The following is an 18,629-nucleotide window of genomic DNA, read 5'->3' as shown; positions in this document are numbered from 1 at the left end:
CTCTCTCTCTCTCACACGTGCGCACACACACCCCATCCTGGTGTGGGCCTGTATTCCCAGCTACTTGGGAGGCTGAGTCTAGAGGATGGCTTGAATCCAGGACATGGAGGCTGTAGTGTAAAGAATATGATTTTTTTTCTCATAGCCCAGAAAATCCCTTGCAGGTGTAGTGGCTTGACCTTTGGTTTAATAATTAAATTTGCAGAAAGATAGCCCAAATAACGTTGTCCATGCCAGTAGTATATTCTTTACTCTGCTTTTATGAAAAAGATAGAAATGACCTCCCAAGGCATTCAGACATCAGGGCCTTTTTAAGAAAGTAAGTCACAGATCTGTTGTGGAGTTGAGAACTGTTTATCTCTAAGCCAAAATACAATGGACACTCAGTGTTCTTATGAGTCAGTGGTTAAATCATATGCCCAGTAAAATCTGTTTAGGACATCAGGAAAAACTCACTCTAGATTTTGGAAAGAGTGCCAGAGGGAAAAATTAAGATTTAATATTTGGGCATTTTGATTATTAAATCCTTAGTATTCATGAAAATTCCCTTATTCCTGTGAAAGATTTTGTTTTTTTTAACTTGATATTTGGCTGACATGCCATCAAAGCACTTCACCCTTCCTTGGAAAGCCAGGTCTTTAGTAGGAATGTTTTTCAAAAGGAACATCCACCATCTAATGCTTATCTACCATGAGCATTGCCATGATAGGCAAGAGACAACATCACATTTTCTTTTGTTGGGTAAAAGTCATTCAACATGATTTTTATTGCCTGCCTAAGCACAGTCCTCTAAGCAGTGGCTCCATTATTCTGTTTCATTTCAGAATAATACTTTTTCTCTTCCCTGACTAGTAAAATTTACCCTTCATTAATTTAATAAAAATTTATTTAAAAGCAAATAAAATTTAACGACTGTTTATTCAATGCCATCCACTAGGCTGAGTGGTGGGGGTAAGGAAATGAATTAGGCTTCTTCCCGATTATTAGGGAGCTTTCGGTCTTTACAGTCTAATGGGGGTGAAGGACAAGTAGACTTATCAATTATAAAGTGATTAATGGTATGTTTAGGGTTCCTCAGGAACATGAAGGAGAAACATCTAATTCAGAATGGGGAACTGAGAAAGGCTGCATCTTGAAAGATGATTTGTAGTTAGCTGGAAGTGTGAAGGGAGAGGGATATCACAGAGAGAAGGTGGGAACTGTTATTAATGTTTTATTTCTGAAGGTGGTAATGAGTTCTTGGAAGTTCATTGTATTATTTGTATCACTGTATATCAGAAGACTTTAATAATAAGCATTGAATCATTAAGCCTTAGAGGTGATTTCTGGGTATTGATAACAAAATATGAAAGGATTTTCTATTGTATAGAAACTAGAGGCAGGGGTACTATAAATGAGAAATAATAATAGATGAGTGAAAGTAAGTTTATATATTACTTGCCTTTTCAGGATAAGTTTCATTTGGGGGAAATAGTTTTACTATTTTTGAAATTAAGACATAAAAAAACTTACATTTATATGCTTTCTATTTCTCCTTTTCAGATTCAAGATATAATCATTCTTTTAAAATGTTCTGCTTTTAGTCTTTTGCTATGTTGTATCCTGCTGTGTACAACTAGGCATTTAATACATTTTTCATTTTGATGAAAACATTTACATTTTGGCCCACTAATTTTTTTTAGGCTCATGCTTTTTGGAGAGAGGTTTAGATATCTCTTACAATTTTTAAATTATTCTGGAAGCTTTGTACTCTTGTCTAGTTTTAGTTATACATTACATTATTAGGAGGAAAATTAGGAAAGAATACACGTAAAAAACAATTTTTTAAAGAGGAAATTTGATTTTACTGTTCTATGATAAATGCTTAAGAAAATAGTAATGTATTTTTTTTTCTCTTTTAGCCTTTCTGAGAAAAGTCTACAGCATTCTTTCTCTGCAGGTTCTCTTAACTACAGTGACTTCAACAGTTTTTTTATACTTTGAGTCTATACGGACATTTGTACATGAGAGGTAAGGTAATGGGATGGTAATGAATAATTTTCAGACATTGCATATGATCAAAAAGGCATATTATAAACAAAATCCACTTTTTTTCTATTAACTTTTGAGGTTAAAATGTAAAAAAGGTTCATTTACTTATAAGCCTGATTAGTTTTGTTTTTGATGAAGAAAAATACTCCACAACATGGTATTTACCTCTGAACTTTTTAGCTTCAGTTTCTTAACCTCAGTAAAAATTAAGAATTTTTACTGCATGCCATTTTTAAAAGTCTTAATTTTTAAAAACTTTATTAGACTATATTCCCTGTGCTCAAAGCCTAAGACAGTACTTGAAAAATAAATGTGCATTCATTTTAGTTTTGGCTCATGACTAGCATCATTTCACCAAGAAGTTTTCAAAAGAGCTCCACATGATTCATCCCTGATCTTTAATCAGGGATGAATCATAATTATTTCCATGATACAGTTTTGTTATATTAAAGGAAAGGAGAACTAATGAATATTTTCATAGAAGTAGAGAATTTCTGTCCTCCCTTCCCTTCTCCCCACCAAAGGGGAGTCTTGAACTATTAGTTTGCTATGTGAGGTAAAATTCTTTAATTTAAATTACAGCCATATGGCAAATATCCTAAGAAAGTAGTTGTTATTTTTAAATTTCTTTATTGTATAATATTAGTATACTAATTGCAAACATTATTCAAATATGATAGAAGTTTATATGGTAAAAAGAAAAAGTTTCCCCCATTCATTTTGGGCTCTTTTCTTTGTCTTGAGGCTCCTTTCTACCTTGTACTCCTCAAATTTTCCAGATATAAAATAATTTGATAGTTTGGTGTGGATCATTCCAGATTTTTTTCCCTGTACTTTCATAAACATATAAAATAGATAAATTTTATTAAATTGGATAATACTGCTCATGCTATTTTTTCTTTAACTTGAAACACTTAATATTATGTCTTTCAGTCCTGCCTTAATTTTGCTGTTTGCCCTCGGATCTCTGGGTTTGATTTTTGCGTTGACTTTAAACAGACATAAGTATCCCCTTAACCTGTACCTACTTTTTGGATTTGTGAGTACTCTGACTTTCTCTATTCCCTTAACAATTATTCCTGAGTTTTAAATAAATGCATATATAATACATATATAACAATGGCAGAACAAAATTAATGAGTTTTTTTAGAGTACTTTAGGAAATTACTTGTAATTTTATAGTCTTTTAAAACTTTTAACAGTTTATTAGTTTCAAAGGTTTTTCTATTAATATTAGTATGTAGTGGAAAAAATGCTGAATTGGAATCAGATGACCTGGCTTTGCTGCTATCTGATTATGTGACACTTGGCAAGGCATTTATCCTTTCTGTGCCTAAGTTTTTTCATATGTAAAATGAGAATTTTAAAGTAGATAAATCCTTGTGATACCTTCTACCTCTAATATTCTATTATTTTCTTGGGAGAAAATTATGTTGTGGCTTTAATTTCATAAAATTCAAATTCTTTATTTTTAACTCTTCTTTGTTATTATCACTCTGGTCTTTTAAAGAACCATTTTGCTCAAATTATGTGCATTAGTAACTTTTTTCAAAATTATAGTTGGGAGAACCCAACTTTAAGTCATGTATGTTGAGATATTTGTGAAAATTAAAACCCAAACTGCCACTTATGAAAATTCAGTTTAGAATATGACCAGAATAAGGGGATAAGCCTCAAGTTATGTGTCTAAAAAATTATTTTGCCTCTTCTCATCCAGTATGACTAGATTCTAACCTAAAAATTTACTTTAGAACATTCCAAACTAATATTAAGAATACTTGGGTGGGTGCAGTGGCTCTTGCCTGTAATCCCAGCACTCTGGAAGGCTGAGGTGGGCAGATTGCTGGAGTCCAAGAGTCTGAGACCAGCCTGGGCAACATAGTGAGACCCCATCTCTACAAAAAAATACAGAAATTAGCTGGGCATGGTGGTGTGCACCTGTAGTCCCAGCTACTTGGGAGGCTGACGTGGGAGGATCACTGTAACGGGGTTGCGGGGTGGAGGCTGCAGTGAGCTGAGATCATGTGACTAAACTCCAGCCTGAGTGACAGAGTGAGACCCCATCTCAAACAAACAAAAAAAGAATACTTGTAGTCAAATACGAGTGGGAAAAGCTATTGATTAGATTAAAATGCTTTAAACTAAAGACGTTTATGAATTCTGATAATGAGTTTGTGTTAAAATGAAAAGCTGATGACTTTGAGTTTCAGTAATAGGAAAGATTATTCATTTAAATCTTAAGCTCTTTTGTCTGCAAGATTGTCAATTCTAACTCAAGTTATCACAAATAACAAGGAGTTTAAGGATGTAAGAGCTTGAGAACCCACCAACCCAAATCCTCTTCAAGAAGATGAACTGGAGAACTGGAGGAAGATTCCAGAAATGATGATATCATAGGAAATGCAGTGACAAATGTTTGTATTCCCCTCTCCCTCGTTCTACTACATCTCTTCTCTACCTCAGTTGTCCTTATACATTGTTTTCCCTTTTTCTATCTTTAATTTTTATATGACCCATTGTTTGCCCCCAGAGTCATTTAACTTTAGCTCCCACTGCCATTGCTTCAATCTCTGAGTTCAGATTCCTGAGTCAGAAAGAATCTGGTCCAGGCGTGGTGGCTCACGCCTGTGTGATCCCCGCACTTTGGGAGGCCGGGGCAGGCATATTGCTTGAGTTCAGGAGTTCGAGACCAGCCCGGGCAACATAGTGAGACCTTGTCTCTGCAAAAAATACAAAAATTAGCCAGATGTTATGGCACGTGCTTGTAGTCCCACTACTCGGGAGGCTGAGGCAGGAGGATCACTTAAACCGGGAGGTGGAGGTTGCAGTGAGCTGAGATTGTGCCACTGCCCTCCAGCCTCAGTGACAGAGTGAGACCCTGTCTTAAAAAGAAAGAGCGGGGTGGGAGGGAGGAAGAAAGGAAAAGGAAGGAAGGAAGGAAGAAAGGAGAGAGACAGAATCTGATTGGTACACTTGGTTGTTGGCACAGGTCACATTGTAGGCTGTTAGTCAATATATGGGTTGCCAGGCCTTGGGTAAGAGCCAACTCCTGGCCTAGTCAGCTATGTCTCAGGAAAGAGGAAGTATAAAAAAAAAAAAGGCGGCCATATAGAATTCCTCTTCGCATCTACATGTAGCCTCCTCTCAGAAAGACTGATTTCTGTGTGGGAAGAGGGTGTGGTTCAACTTTTGCCCAGCAGGGAGAGGTCCCAGTAGAAAAGCATCAACCAAATGCTTATAGGCGAGATAGTCACTGATTGTTAAATCTATTCATCATGCCCATAGCTAAAAATGGTTTAACAAATAAGTATGTACAATACATTTCCTTAAATTACTCAGGGACCTTTAACGTTAGGAGTTTTTTGGTCCTGATCCACCAAGATAAGAAAGGAGGTGAATCTTATCTTGCCCTAGTAGGAGTGTGTGTGTGTGTGTATGCATGCACATAGACAGACAGACAGACAGATAGATAGTCCTCAATTTAGAATCATTCACCTTAATGTTTTCCACTTTTATGATGGTGTCAAAGCAATACGCAACCACGAAATTTCAGACTTTAAGCATTGGTGATTCTTTAACCAAAGACACTCTGAGCTACATTTTTGACTTACGATATTTTCAACTTACAGTGGGGTATATTGGCATGTAACCCCATTGCAACTCGAGGAGCATGTGTGTATATGTTTTAAAGGGGCATTATCATGTTTTCCTAGTCTTATCTTAACGCCTATTTATACCATCCTGTTTCCTTAGATACTTGAATGTGTATGGGATTTCTTTCCTAAAATCTTGTCATAAATAGCAAGAATATAGTATAATCATGTTGCCCCCCCCCCAAAAAAAATTTTTTTCTTTTTTTTCTTTTTTTTTTTTTTTGGAGACAGGGTCTCTCTCTGTCACCCAGGCTGGAGTGCAGTGGCACGAACTTGGCTCACTGCAACCTCTGCCTCCTGGGCTTAAGCGATCCTCCCACCTCCCAGCCTCCCAAGTAGCTGGGACTACAGGTGCATGTCACCATCCTTGGCTAATTTTTTTGTGTTTTTAGTAGAGAGGGGGTTTTGCTGTGTCACCCAGGCTGGTCTCAAACTCGTGGACTCAAGCAATCCACCTGCCTCGGCCTCCCAGAGTACTGGGATTACAGGTGTGAGCCACCATGCCCAGCCCAGAAAAAAATTTCTATCATCTTTTGCTACCATTTTTGCTGGCACTACTAAAAGCATTAAAATGTGACAGCAGTTCCATTGCCTCCACGTCTATGTACAATTTCTAATACCATTTTTGCTCTGGTGCTGATGGTTTCCTGATATCAGGTAGGGTGGAGTACAGGGATGCTTCTACCAGGAGTATGATTATACAGCCACTGCCTTTATTTCTGGCTTTGCCTTTGTGATATGGTCTATCAGATAATTGATAAAATCTATCTAGAGTAAGGATATAAGACAAAATAAAGATACTGTAATTAAGGGGAAAGAGAGGCTAGAGGACATGGCTCAGTATCCCCAAGTCTTTTATTTAGGATATGGGTCCAGCTACTTCTGACTTGACTTAAACAGTGACAAAATAACAATGGCTTAAACAAGATAGTTTATTTCTCTTCATGTAAAAATTTGAATGACAATTTAGTGAAGGTGACAAGGGCCCATGCTTCTGCTAAGGTCCAGGCATTCCTAGAGTGGTATATGATAGATCATATGGTATAAGATAGATCACTTCCATAGCCACAGAGTATCCAGTTATTAATACAAACAAATGAGAAGAGGAAGGGGAGAGCAAGTCTGTCTTTGTTTTTAGAGCACAATCCAGAAGTTGAATTCCTATCTTAGTCACATTAAATTGGCTAGAGTATCGTTACGTAGTCAGACCTAGCTGCAAAGGAGACTGAAAAAATGCAGTTTAATCTGAACAGCCATGTGTCCAGGTAAAAATTCTGTTATTAGGGAAGAAAGAGAGAATGAATATTGGGAAACACTTTCAAGACTCCCACACCAAAGTACTACCTAAATATTTTATTCTTCCTATGTTTGTGTGAGGTATTGAGGTTTTATAAATGTGCACATAATTTTGCAATTGTATTTTTATTTATATTACACAGTAAGAAAAACAGAATGTTCTGTATTTATAGTCTTCCTGTTACAAATATGCGATTAGAGCTTAAAGAGTCATAGTATCACAATTAGAATGTAAATATTCCCACTCAATATATTGAGGTCTCATTTTCATTATGGTGGGTTTACTAACTGCCCCATATACTTCGCAGGGCTGCTTTGAAGCTAAAATGAGATCATTCATATGGGATCACATTAAGCTGCTAGAAATTAGAAAATGTACATGAGATAGTATAAATTTTACAGTCATTAATTTAAGTTTCTTTTCATTAGACGCTGTTGGAAGCTCTGACTGTGGCAGTTGTTGGTAAGCCGTAATTGCATTTCTATATGTTATAATAACTTTTTAATGTAGATAAATCTTTCAGGTAAAAAGGTATTTGGGGCTAAAGTTTAACATCATGGAATATCATATTTCAGAAATATAGCATAGGACGAAGAATTCCTAAAGTATAAGCAAAAGTTAGATATTTATCGTTTACATATTTCAGCTGAGCTTAGAAGTGGAAAAGAAAAAGGAATGGAGAACAGTATTTCATTTGTTTACCCATTTAGAAAAATAAGACAACTATAGCTAATCTTTTCCCTAATTTAAAGTTATCCTCAAGTAACTGAGAACATGTGTTTTGAGCCACGTACTTTGATCATATGTATGAGCTTAATTAACTCCTTTAACTGGCCTGTGCCGAACTGAACTGTGCTTTAACATTATATCCTCATATTTTATCAAATGGCACTGCAAGAAACAGTGGTAATTTCTGCTCTGTATTTCATGTTAAATATGTGTTTGAAGGCCGTTTCTGTTATAATTACTTGATGTACCCTATGTAATGCCTCAAATAAAAAATTTCAGTAAATTAAGAATAGAAATTCTGATTGTCTCAAAATGGTTAACCTTGAGTACCAAAAAGGTCAGAGTTAATTATTACTCTCCATAATAGCAAGTTGTTTATCCTTATAGTTAATATATTTAACTCTTCCTACTTTGTCATTAGTTTTTTTAACCTTTGTATGCCAGTTTTGTTTAATCTGTATGTTTTTGTAATCTCTTTTTAAAAGAATCAATATAAATAAATAGTAATAAATAATAAATAGGATTGAAGCTTCTTAACATAGAAAGGAAGTATTATTAATATTTACTTATTATTAATGTTACTTACTATTAAGGTTATCAAATCCATCTCTCCCTTCTCCAGCCCCTACTATGTATAAAGAATGTAGGAGAGAGATTCATTTCAGGATTATTGGAATTGGGGGTAGAAAAACATAGATGAGGTAATCTGAGAACATTATTTTCCTCAGTAATTGCAATATCTTTTCAACCTAATCGTATACTTAAATTACTGACAAGAAGCAAAATGGACTTCATGTCTTATCTTTTCCATGTTCACCTTCCTAATCCTGTAATGGCATAAACAGAGAAATTCCAATTATGTAGCATTTAATGATAGAAAGAACATGAATAATTACTCCCTGAAAAATTAAAAATTACTTAAATGGCTTTGGGTTCAAAGCAGTTAACCTCCAAGAGGTTATAACTTTGCAATTTATTAAAATGTTAAGGAGTTTTATTACAATAGCCATAATTGACTGGATGATTATTCTAAAATTACAGAAAGGAATTTGGCATATATTCAGTAAACCCCAAAATAATGTACTCCAAGATAATACACATTTGGATATAAAGCAGTTAGTGGTTGGTTTCTGTCCTCTGCAGGGTAAGTGAATGGTAGGTAACCCCAGACAGCCCCAATATTTTTCTTTCCCAATTTCCTTGATTTGGGCTGATAAACCAAGTATAACTAACTAGATGATTGCTGGAATTGCTGCTACTGTCCAGGAATTCCCAGCCAGGCAGGAGACCCAGAATCATCCCTATTGATATTTAAACCATAATGGACAATCACCACAGATGGTAGTAAACTGTGCCTGGGACAGAGATGGCTGAGAATCACTCTGCCATACCTGTAAAACTCCAAACTGGCTACAGGCATAATAGCTCTCCAGTCATTTCATTAACTTGGTAATAATGTGACCTCTGATTTTGTATGAATGAATTTTTTTGAGACTGTTAATTGCATTATGGGTGTGGTTTCACTGTACCCATGTAGTCAAGGATGGATAAGAAATCTTTTCTAATTGTTTTTATTGGCATAAAGTACAGGAGAAAATGAAGCATTTCTGTAAAATGCCAGAAAAAGCTGTTTTGTATTGAGCATGTTTATATGCATGTTAATCAGTGTTTTAATTTTACAGTTACTTTCTATGATGTATATATTATTCTGCAAGCTTTCATACTGACTACTACAGTATTTTTTGGTTTGACTGTGTATACTCTACAATCTAAGAAGGATTTCAGCAAATTTGGAGCAGGGTAAGTTGTATATATTCTTGCATATAATAGATAGATGTCTTTAATTATTATAGGTGCTTTTGAGGAATGTGCTACACTGTTATTTTTGGGTACTGTCTTTTAAAATGGAGGGTAATAAGAGATCATCTCTTTGAGTACTAGGGCCAGGTCCTACTCCCAGAACATACACAGAAATGGAAAGTGGCTTTGACTTATTTGCTTCTCTCCTATAGTGAAAGGGAAGTAAATTAAAAAAAAAAAATAAGCTTTCCAGAGAGTTTAAGCTTGTATGCTTTATTAACATTATGGAATTTACTGAAATTATTTCAGTCTTTGTCTTAGCATAATTTGTTACCAAGACCATCCACGTCTTCGTGGAAAAAGCACTGTAATTAGTATAGGTATTGAAAGGGTCTGCATGAATTTTAAGACCTTTTGATCCATCTAGATTAACCTGTATCCTTCCTCAAACAAATATACGGAATGATCCTTTTTATATTAGGATTATGGTACAGCATTGCCCTCACCTGGTAGGAATGCATAGACTCTTTTCTAAGCTCACAGTGGCTTCCTGTTGGCACAGTCACCCAACCATTTTCTTTTTCCTGTTACAACACTATTTACAAAACTCTGCTTTTGCTAAACTTTCTTTCCTCCCCCACCCCTTTTATTCTGGTAATCCAGAACACCAGAAGTCTCTATTGAGATAAAATATAGTTGGTCAGCCAACACTGACAATTGCGCGAGCTGCTTAAATAGTTTCATTAGAATGGAGTTTGATTTAGGGAGAGGTAACATTTTCTATTTTCTTTTCCTTCTTTGGAAGGATGTTTCATACATATTTGTGTGACATATATGATGAAAGGTTTGTTCTACTTCCTCTTCTCAACCCAGTTTCCAACTGTTCCCTCCCTTTCATTAATTCCAGTATCATCTCTCTTAAATCCTTTTCTGGTAAATCTGCCTTATATTTCAGCCTCTTCATAATAAATTTACATTGATTGATAAAAATGGTATTACAGTGATCATATATAGATCTGAGACCAGATATTTCTGAAGTGCGTCTGTCTGTGTCTGCTGTTTCTGATAATTCTTATGATATTTTCTTTCTTTAAGTGTTCAGTTATTTTCGACTATGTAATTGTCCTTGAAAAGTTATTTGTTGAATTTCTTTGAGGCCTTGGTTGAAGGTGCACTTTTCCATACAGTATTTGGGTTTTCGCCTAGCATCTGGGAAAACTATTGGATTGGGTCCGCTTGAAACTAAATTCATGGCTTACGATGTTTTCCCAACCACACAGGTGTTCTTCAGTTAGACTACAAATCAGCAAAGGGATAGCTTGTGGTGACAGTTTCCCAGGGATGGTTCTTCTCTGCCCCCACCCCGCAATTCACCCCTGCTTAGTGCATTGATGACTTTTCTTGTAGTTGGGCAAATTCAGCTACAGTACTATGATTACTTCTTTGGGTTTCCACTTTTACCTAGATTTTGACTTGATAATTCCATTCTACCTTGACAGTTATTTGATGTTTTTAAGAAGGTATTCTTTGTTTTCTCTTTTATGCGTCATTTCAGTAGTTTTTTGGGGTGGGACGGGGCAGTAATTAGTCTGGAATAGTTCTTATTTGCTGTAGTACTGGAAACGGAACCATTTCAAAATTGCCTCTTACCTATATTACTACAACCAGCCTCTCTATTCTCCAGTCTTAACAGTTTCCAGCCTCTTTTCCACCAAGCAGTTGGGTGATACAAAAATGGAAACTTGATTACAGTATACCTATTTAAAACCCTAACACTTCACTACTGCTCTTGGTATACAGCCCAGTTCTCCATTGAATCACATCTACTGCTATTAGTTACTGGATATTGCCATGTAATGACTCTAGCAAAATCCTAATAATAATTATACTTTGGTCAGTATGCCATAGATTCAGCTACTTAAGAGTAGCACTTTATTGCATTTTAAATAAAACTTAATGGCACTACTTACTGTAACGCCTCAAAGCCAAAGTGGTTGTGGAAGCTGAGTGCCAAAATGGATATAAAGACCGAGGGAAAAGATTTTCTGTGAAAATATTTTCTAAAAAGTTTATAGGCTGTTCCTTCTGACCTGTTTATGGGACATAATAGGGACTGAAGAAGTGTGTTAAATGTTTGGATGCATGGTAGTATCAGGCAATGGTGGCAGTGCTTCATAGATTGACTTAAAGCTGTGATGTTTTTACAACATCATTATCCTGTGGTAATTCTGCCACAGAAGGAATTAAATCTCAGAACTACATATGATAACTATGGCAACTGGTCATTGGTGTGCTAGAGTTGCCTTGTGCTAGCTTATGAGGCATCTTGCAAGTCAGTTGTTAAACTGCTGGAAGCTTAAAGTAGGCCATGGAGGATGTATGTACACCACAGAAATTAAGAAGCACTACAAATCAGGGCTCATTTTCTTTCCTAGAAAGTCAGTTTACTGGTACATCACTGTTTGTAAGTTATTTTTTATTCTGTGCTTCTTGTTGAGAGGGAAGAGGGTAGGATTTGTCAGTCCTCTAGATGGAGTTGTTAGAATAGCAAAATCAGCACTATGTCCATGGTATATCTTATCTATATTCGCAGAAAATTTGCTCTCTTTGATGCTTAAATATTTAATGAGATGTGAGTCAGAGTAGAGTGAACAAACAACTTAGGCAGAATATTTGTAGGACATGACTTTCAAATCTTTACCTGTTACAGTATCTACAGAGAATGCTGTCATAAACTGACAAGTCTTAGGCTGAATTTCTTACCAGAAACTTACCAAATGGAGCCTGTGACCCTAAATAACCGTTTTAGTGTGTGTACACTTAGGTTGCTGGGTGGGGCATGCTGCTTAACCAGGGAGCCTAAGTGTGTCAGATTTCAACTTGGATGTTGTAGTGGAGAAAAGGTATCTGTTTTAATATGTATTGTCAATAGTGTCTGATCAGGCTCAAATGTAGGATCTTGTCCAGTTAGTGAATAAGAGTAAATTAATGTCCAGTGACCTCTGGCAGCCCTATCCTAATGTCTTATTAGAAGCCCACAAGAATTGGAGAGGATTTTTCATGGGTCTCTTGTGTTTCTGAATGTCTTGTGAATGATGTGCTGACTGCTCTTTGTTCCAGACAATCTTTTTAAGGGGTTTTTTTTTTTTCCAATAGTGAACAGCCTGGAAAGATAGAAATAGTGCTCGCTAGAGCAGAGGGCAAGCATGTTTACTTTCCATTATAAAAAAGACTTGCTTCCCTAAATTCAAGGTTCCTCTCTTGTAACACAACCCACTGTGTGTGTAGGTGTCATGTGGCCCTCTTAGCATCACCTGGGCCCTGTCATAAAAATGCTGATACTACTGTTATTACTGTAAACTGTCCTTTATCTCAGACCTAGGAGCTTGATGCATCCATGAAACTGTGCCAGGCTAACTTGTTAGCCTGCAAGTAGGGTAATATCTCGGATGCTGTAAGTTCCTAATATCACCTTCCCCATACCCAATGGTGCAGGAACTTTGGAATTTCCCTAGGCTTTAAGAATGAAAAAGCAAATCCAAAGTCCCTTTCAGTCCTGAAGGATCTATATTGTGAGGTAGCATGATACCTCATTCTCACTTAGGTATGCCAGATGTATCCTGAGAAATTTTAGGGCCATTTCAGAGAGACAGCTGAGGACTAGATTCTCATCATGCCTTCATTTCACCAAATAGCATTACAATAAATAACTCTGTTATTGTAAGAGAACTTATTTTGTATGAGTTCAGTCCTTTTGCATTTATTTATTTATTTATTTTTTAATGGTATCTTGGTAAATGTTCTTTGTGCACTAGACAAGAATGTGTATTTTGCTGCTGCTGTCGGATGATTTGATAAATGTCAATTAGGTAAAGTTGGTTCATAATATTAAGTCTTCTATTTGCTTACTAATTTTCTGCCTACTTGTTTTATCAATTAATGTGAGAGGGGTATTGAAATTTCCAACTGCAAGTATGGATTGGTCTATTTCTTATGTAAATTCTATAATTTTGCATCATATTATTTTAAACTTCATTTTTAGATGCAGAAACATTTAGGATTGTTACGTACTCTTGGTGAACTGACCCCTTTATCATTATGAAGTGACCTTCTTTAGCTCTAGTAATATCATTGCCCTAAAATCTATTTTGTTATTAATATAGCAACCCCAGCTTTCTTCTTAATTTGTGTTAGCATGTTAGCATCATATATCTTTTTCTATCCTTTTATTTTTAATGTATTTGTGTCTTTATATTTACAAGGTTTTTTTTTAGAAATCATAAAAATCTAATCTGACCACCTCTGCTTTTAGTTAGTGTATTTAGTCCATTTACATTTACTGTGATTATTAAGATGGTTGTGTTTATCTTCTTTATTGGCTTATTAGCTATAGTTCTTTTAATTAGAGGTTGCTCTAGGTTTTATAATATATGACTTTAAATTATTAGTCTATCCTCAAATAATATACCATTTCATGTATACTTGTATCTCCTTTTCCCTACCTTTGTGCCATTGTTGCCGTAACTTTTAGTTCTACATGTTATAAACTCCATAATACATTATTATTTTTGCACTAAAAATTATATTATCTTTTAAAGGGATTTTAAAAATAGAAGTCCTTTTATGTTCACCAATGTATTTGCCATTTCTACTCTTCTTCATCTCTTCATGTAAATCTAAATTTCCACCTAATATCATTTGACTAAGGGACTTCTTTTTAATATTTCTTATTGTCTGTTGGTCATCTTTTGTGTCTGAAAAAAACCTTTGTCTTTATTTTTGAAAGTTATTTTTGTTGGGTGTAAGATTCTAGGTTTTGGGTTTTTTTTTCTTGCTTTCAGTATTTTAAAGATGTCATTCCACTGTCCTCTGACTTATGTAGTTTCTGACAAGAAGTCTACCATTTTTCTTATATTTATTCCTCTGTATATGTTTCCTCCACACATACAGAGCTACTTTTACCATTTTTTCTTTATCACTGGTTTGCAGTAATTTGATTACAATATTCCTTGGTGTGGTTCCCTCCCCCTCCACTTTTCTTCTGTTTCTTGGATCTGACAATGTAAAGTTTTCCTCAAATTTGGAAAAAAAAATTGTTTAAGAGATGGGGTCTTGCTGTGTTGCCTAGGCTGGACTCGAACTCCTGGGTTCAAGTGATCCCTCCACCTCCTGAGTAGCTGGGATTACAGGCACACACCACTGTGCACAGCTCAAATCTGGGAAATTTTTGGCCATTATTTCTTCAAACATTTATCTGTCTCCCCTTCTTTCTCCTTTGTTTGAGACTCCAGTTACATCTGTGTTAGACTTCTAGATGTTGTCCCCTAATTCACTGTTCTTTTTTTTTGTTTGTTTGTTTTTCTTTGTCTTTTTCTCTCTGCGATTCATTTTGGTTAGTTTCTATTGCTGTTTTCAAATTTAGTAATCTTCTTCAGTGTCTAATCTGCTATTAATTCCAATCAGAATATTTGTGTTTCATATATTGTATTTTTAATCAATTAAAGTTCAGTTCAATTTGTGTCTTTTGAAAAAAAATAGTATCTTCCATTTCTCTCCTCCTCATGATCATTCTTTCCTGGATCTTGAACTAGGGAGTATATTTTTAATGTCATTGTCTACGCATTCTATCATTGTGTCATTTCTGGATTTGTTTCTATTGATTGTTTCTTCTCCTTGTTATGGGTCATATTTCCTTCATTCTTTTGCATGCCTTTATAAATTTTTATTGGATGCTGGTCATTATAAATTTTACATGGTTGGGTGCTGAATTTTGTTGTATTAACTTTAAATGTATTTGGCATTGTTCTCCTAGGATGCAGTTAAGTTCCTTGGAAAGTAAACCTTTTGAGGCTCTGTTAGGCAGGTCCAGAACAGCTTTTAGCTTAGGGGCTCATTTGGCCCTAAGGGTACTGCTGAGACAGTACCCTTCAGCATACTACTCAGTGCATGTCTTACGAGGTCTTTCTACTCCAGCTTGTGTGAATGCAAACTATTCCCAGTCCTGTGTGAACTCTGAGGATTGTTCTGCCTGCTTCTCTATTGTGGTTCTTTCTCCAGCCTTGGTCACCTCCTTAACATGCATGTATTAATCAGAATGTAGCTACAGACTCTAGGGGAATCCTGTGCATACACCAGAGTGCTCACTTTTGGTAGATAGTTCTCTTCTTTCTGATAATCTGCCCTGCAAATTCTAGCTACCTTGGCTTCCCTGACCTCTGAATTCTTGTCTATTCAACTCAAGGAGACCGCAAGTGACTGTATGGGTTCTTATCCCTACATGCTGGCCTGGAAACCCTCTGTAGCTGGGGCAAATATAGACTTCACTTTCTTTGTATCCTTTATCTCAGGAATCCCTGTCCTGTGCTGTTTGCTGTCCAGTGTCCAAGAACTGTTGTTTCATATATTTGGTCTGGTTTTATTTAAGGAAGGAGGATAAATTTGGCCTCTGTAATTCCCTGTGCCCTGAAGCAGCTGATAAATCCCATATTTTATAACAAAAGACTGACTTCTTAGATGTCCTTTCTCATATAATTTATACTCTCTATATATAACAATTGAATTGTAACTCATAAAATTATAGCAGTGTCAGATGTGTCCATCAATTAAGTTCCATAATACATAAGAATAAAATGGAAAGTACATTGTGAACTTCGATAGACATGTTCACAGAATAACTTATTACTTGGTTTAAAAGTGCAATCCTATTTCATTTGTTTATATATTTTCTAAAAGTTTTTATAGATCTCTGAATTAAAATACTTGTAATGATATTTCTGCTTTTATCTGTATTTTATGTTCCAAAACTTCACAAATTATACTGTTAACTAGGTTTGTATACCATAAAGACAAATGTTGAATAAATAGCTGTTCTTTCAATTTCTTTAAAAAAAAGATCCAAGATGGGCATTATATTCATTGTATGTTTACAAATTCTTACATTTTAGTTATTCTTCAGCAAAAAATCCAGATGGATGTTTTTTTCAGAAAGTGTTGAATGGGTTTACAAAGTTTTTTTGTAAGGAACAATATTGCAAATTACTAAAATTGTATTTTTATAGGCTGTTTGCTCTTTTGTGGATATTGTGCCTGTCAGGATTCTTGAAGGTAAGTTATGTTATAATGGTTAATTTGAAATATAATTCTGGCTGTGTCTATATAAATAACCTCAAAAAGCTATAAGAGATACTCTTATGATAGGACACTTAGTTATAATTATCCAGAACATTTGTATATAGAATGATTATAGAATTATCCCTTTAGAAAATCAGGGTCTTGTGTTGGTCCTTATTATTGACTGAAAAAAAGATGAATGAATAAATGAATTAAATTACATAGAAAGAGGCCCTTGCTTACAACTGCCAAGCTCCAGTGGCACATTTAATTGTGAAAAACGAAATATATTTTTAAAGAATTTATATGTGGAATGCTGTTTTTCAAAGTGGGTAATTTAGTTTAATGGAATATAACCACTCATTCATCCTTCCATCCAACAGAGGCAAGTTTGGACCTGCCTTGCCTTTTTCTGCTTTTAACATTTGTATTCAAAGTTGTACACCATTGTCAAATGTGTAATGTAGCAGTAAATCATCAGAGGAAGTAAGTTAAGTTCTGTTAATACTGTTCTCAAATATAAACATATTTCTTTAATCTCTTCCCTGTAGTTATTTTTTTATAGTGAGATAATGGAGTTGGTCTTAGCCGCTGCAGGAGCCCTTCTTTTCTGTGGATTCATCATCTATGACACACACTCACTGATGCATAAACTGTCACCTGAAGAGTACGTATTAGCTGCCATCAGCCTCTACTTGGATATCATCAATCTATTCCTGCACCTGTTACGGTTTCTGGAAGCAGTTAATAAAAAGTAATTAAAAGTATCTCAGCTCAACTGAAGAACAGCAAAAAAAATTTAACGAGAAAAAAGGATTAAAGTAATTGGAAGCAGTATATAGAAACTGTTTCATTAAGTAATAAAGTTTGAAACAATGATTAAATACTGTTACAATCTTTATTTGTATCATATGTAATTTTGAGAGCTTTAAAATCTTACTATTCTTTATGATACCTCATTTCTAAATACTTGATTTAGGATCTCAGTTAAGAGCTATCAAAATTCTATTAAAAATGCTTTTCTGGCTGGGCACAGTGGCTCACGCCTGTAATCCCACCACTTTGGGAGACTGAGGCAGGTGGATCACAAGGTCAAGAGGTCGAGACCATCCTGGCCAACATGGTGAAACCCCGTCTCTACTAAAAATACAAAAATTAGTTGGATGTGGTGGCACACGCCTGTAGTCCCAGCTAGTCAAGAGGCTGAGGCCAGAGAATCGCTTGAACCTGGGAGGTGGAGGCTGCATTGAGCCAAGATCACGCCACTGCATTCCAGCCTGGTGATAGAGCGAGACTCAGTCTCAAAAAAAAAAAAAAAGTTTTTCTTCCTAAATTAGCCACGCATAGCGGTTTGTTTGCAATTCAAAAATAATTTTATGAGTAGATAAGAATATCAGTTTACCGTTGTCTAGTGATTTTATCTAAATTTTCCCTGAATTATTAAGTAATATTGATTTGGCTTTGATTCTGAAGTAGTAGAGTCTTTACCATTATAAACTGTAAATCTCTTTTTGCTTAAAAGGAAAAAAATGTAAAAGATAAATTCCACAGAGAATTATTCAGTATTACATTAAAATGTTAATGACTTTTTATTTTAAATTGTACTAACATTAAAAGTCTGCCTGAAAGTCAGATATTATGACAAAATTTGACATTAATTGTTTTTAAAGTATAGATTTCATTTGAAATTATAGAATGCTAATGTGCTTAGAGGACACCAAAGATACTGGGTCATCAGCCATTAAGTATATCTATTTCAAAATTAAAATATTTGGGAAATATTGTCTTATGGTTTCATTTGTGTTGGTCCACACAGCATGTTAGGTCAGTGTACCAGTAACCAGTGAAATTTTGTCAAATTCCCTCACTGTACTAGTTTGTTAGGCTGCCATAACAAAGTTCTACAGCTTGGGTGGCTTCAACAAGAAATTTGTTTTCCCACAGTTCTGGAGGCTAAAAGTCCAAGATCAAGGTGTTAGCAGGGTTGGTTTCCTTTGAGGCCTTTCTCT

The 18,629-nt window shown here is 35.3% G+C and overlaps 2 protein-coding genes across 2 annotated transcripts in view; one reads left to right on the top strand and one right to left on the bottom strand.

The window, feature by feature from the left end:
- The window catches only part of TMBIM4 (transmembrane BAX inhibitor motif containing 4), a 33,829-nt gene extending 15,427 nt beyond the window's left edge, over window positions 1–18,402 (top strand). Inside the window, exons 2-7 of the mRNA XM_004053515.5 lie at window positions 1,902–2,010; window positions 2,965–3,070; window positions 7,410–7,443; window positions 9,393–9,510; window positions 16,569–16,614; window positions 17,172–18,402. Coding sequence (XP_004053563.1) covers window positions 1,902–2,010; window positions 2,965–3,070; window positions 7,410–7,443; window positions 9,393–9,510; window positions 16,569–16,614; window positions 17,172–17,378 — 620 coding nt within the window. The 3' untranslated portion in view covers window positions 17,379–18,402. The remainder of the gene's footprint in view (window positions 1–1,901; window positions 2,011–2,964; window positions 3,071–7,409; window positions 7,444–9,392; window positions 9,511–16,568; window positions 16,615–17,171) is intronic.
- Window positions 1–18,629, bottom strand: part of IRAK3 (interleukin 1 receptor associated kinase 3) — a 115,620-nt gene that overhangs the window by 93,433 nt on the left and 3,558 nt on the right. The gene's annotated exons all lie outside the window — the stretch shown is intronic.

This window comes from Gorilla gorilla, chromosome 10 (genome assembly GCF_029281585.2).
Source record: "Gorilla gorilla gorilla isolate KB3781 chromosome 10, NHGRI_mGorGor1-v2.1_pri, whole genome shotgun sequence".
NCBI classification, from domain to species: domain Eukaryota; kingdom Metazoa; phylum Chordata; class Mammalia; order Primates; family Hominidae; genus Gorilla; species Gorilla gorilla.
Note: the sequence above shows the minus strand (reverse complement) of the source record. Positions and strands in the feature narration are given on the sequence as shown.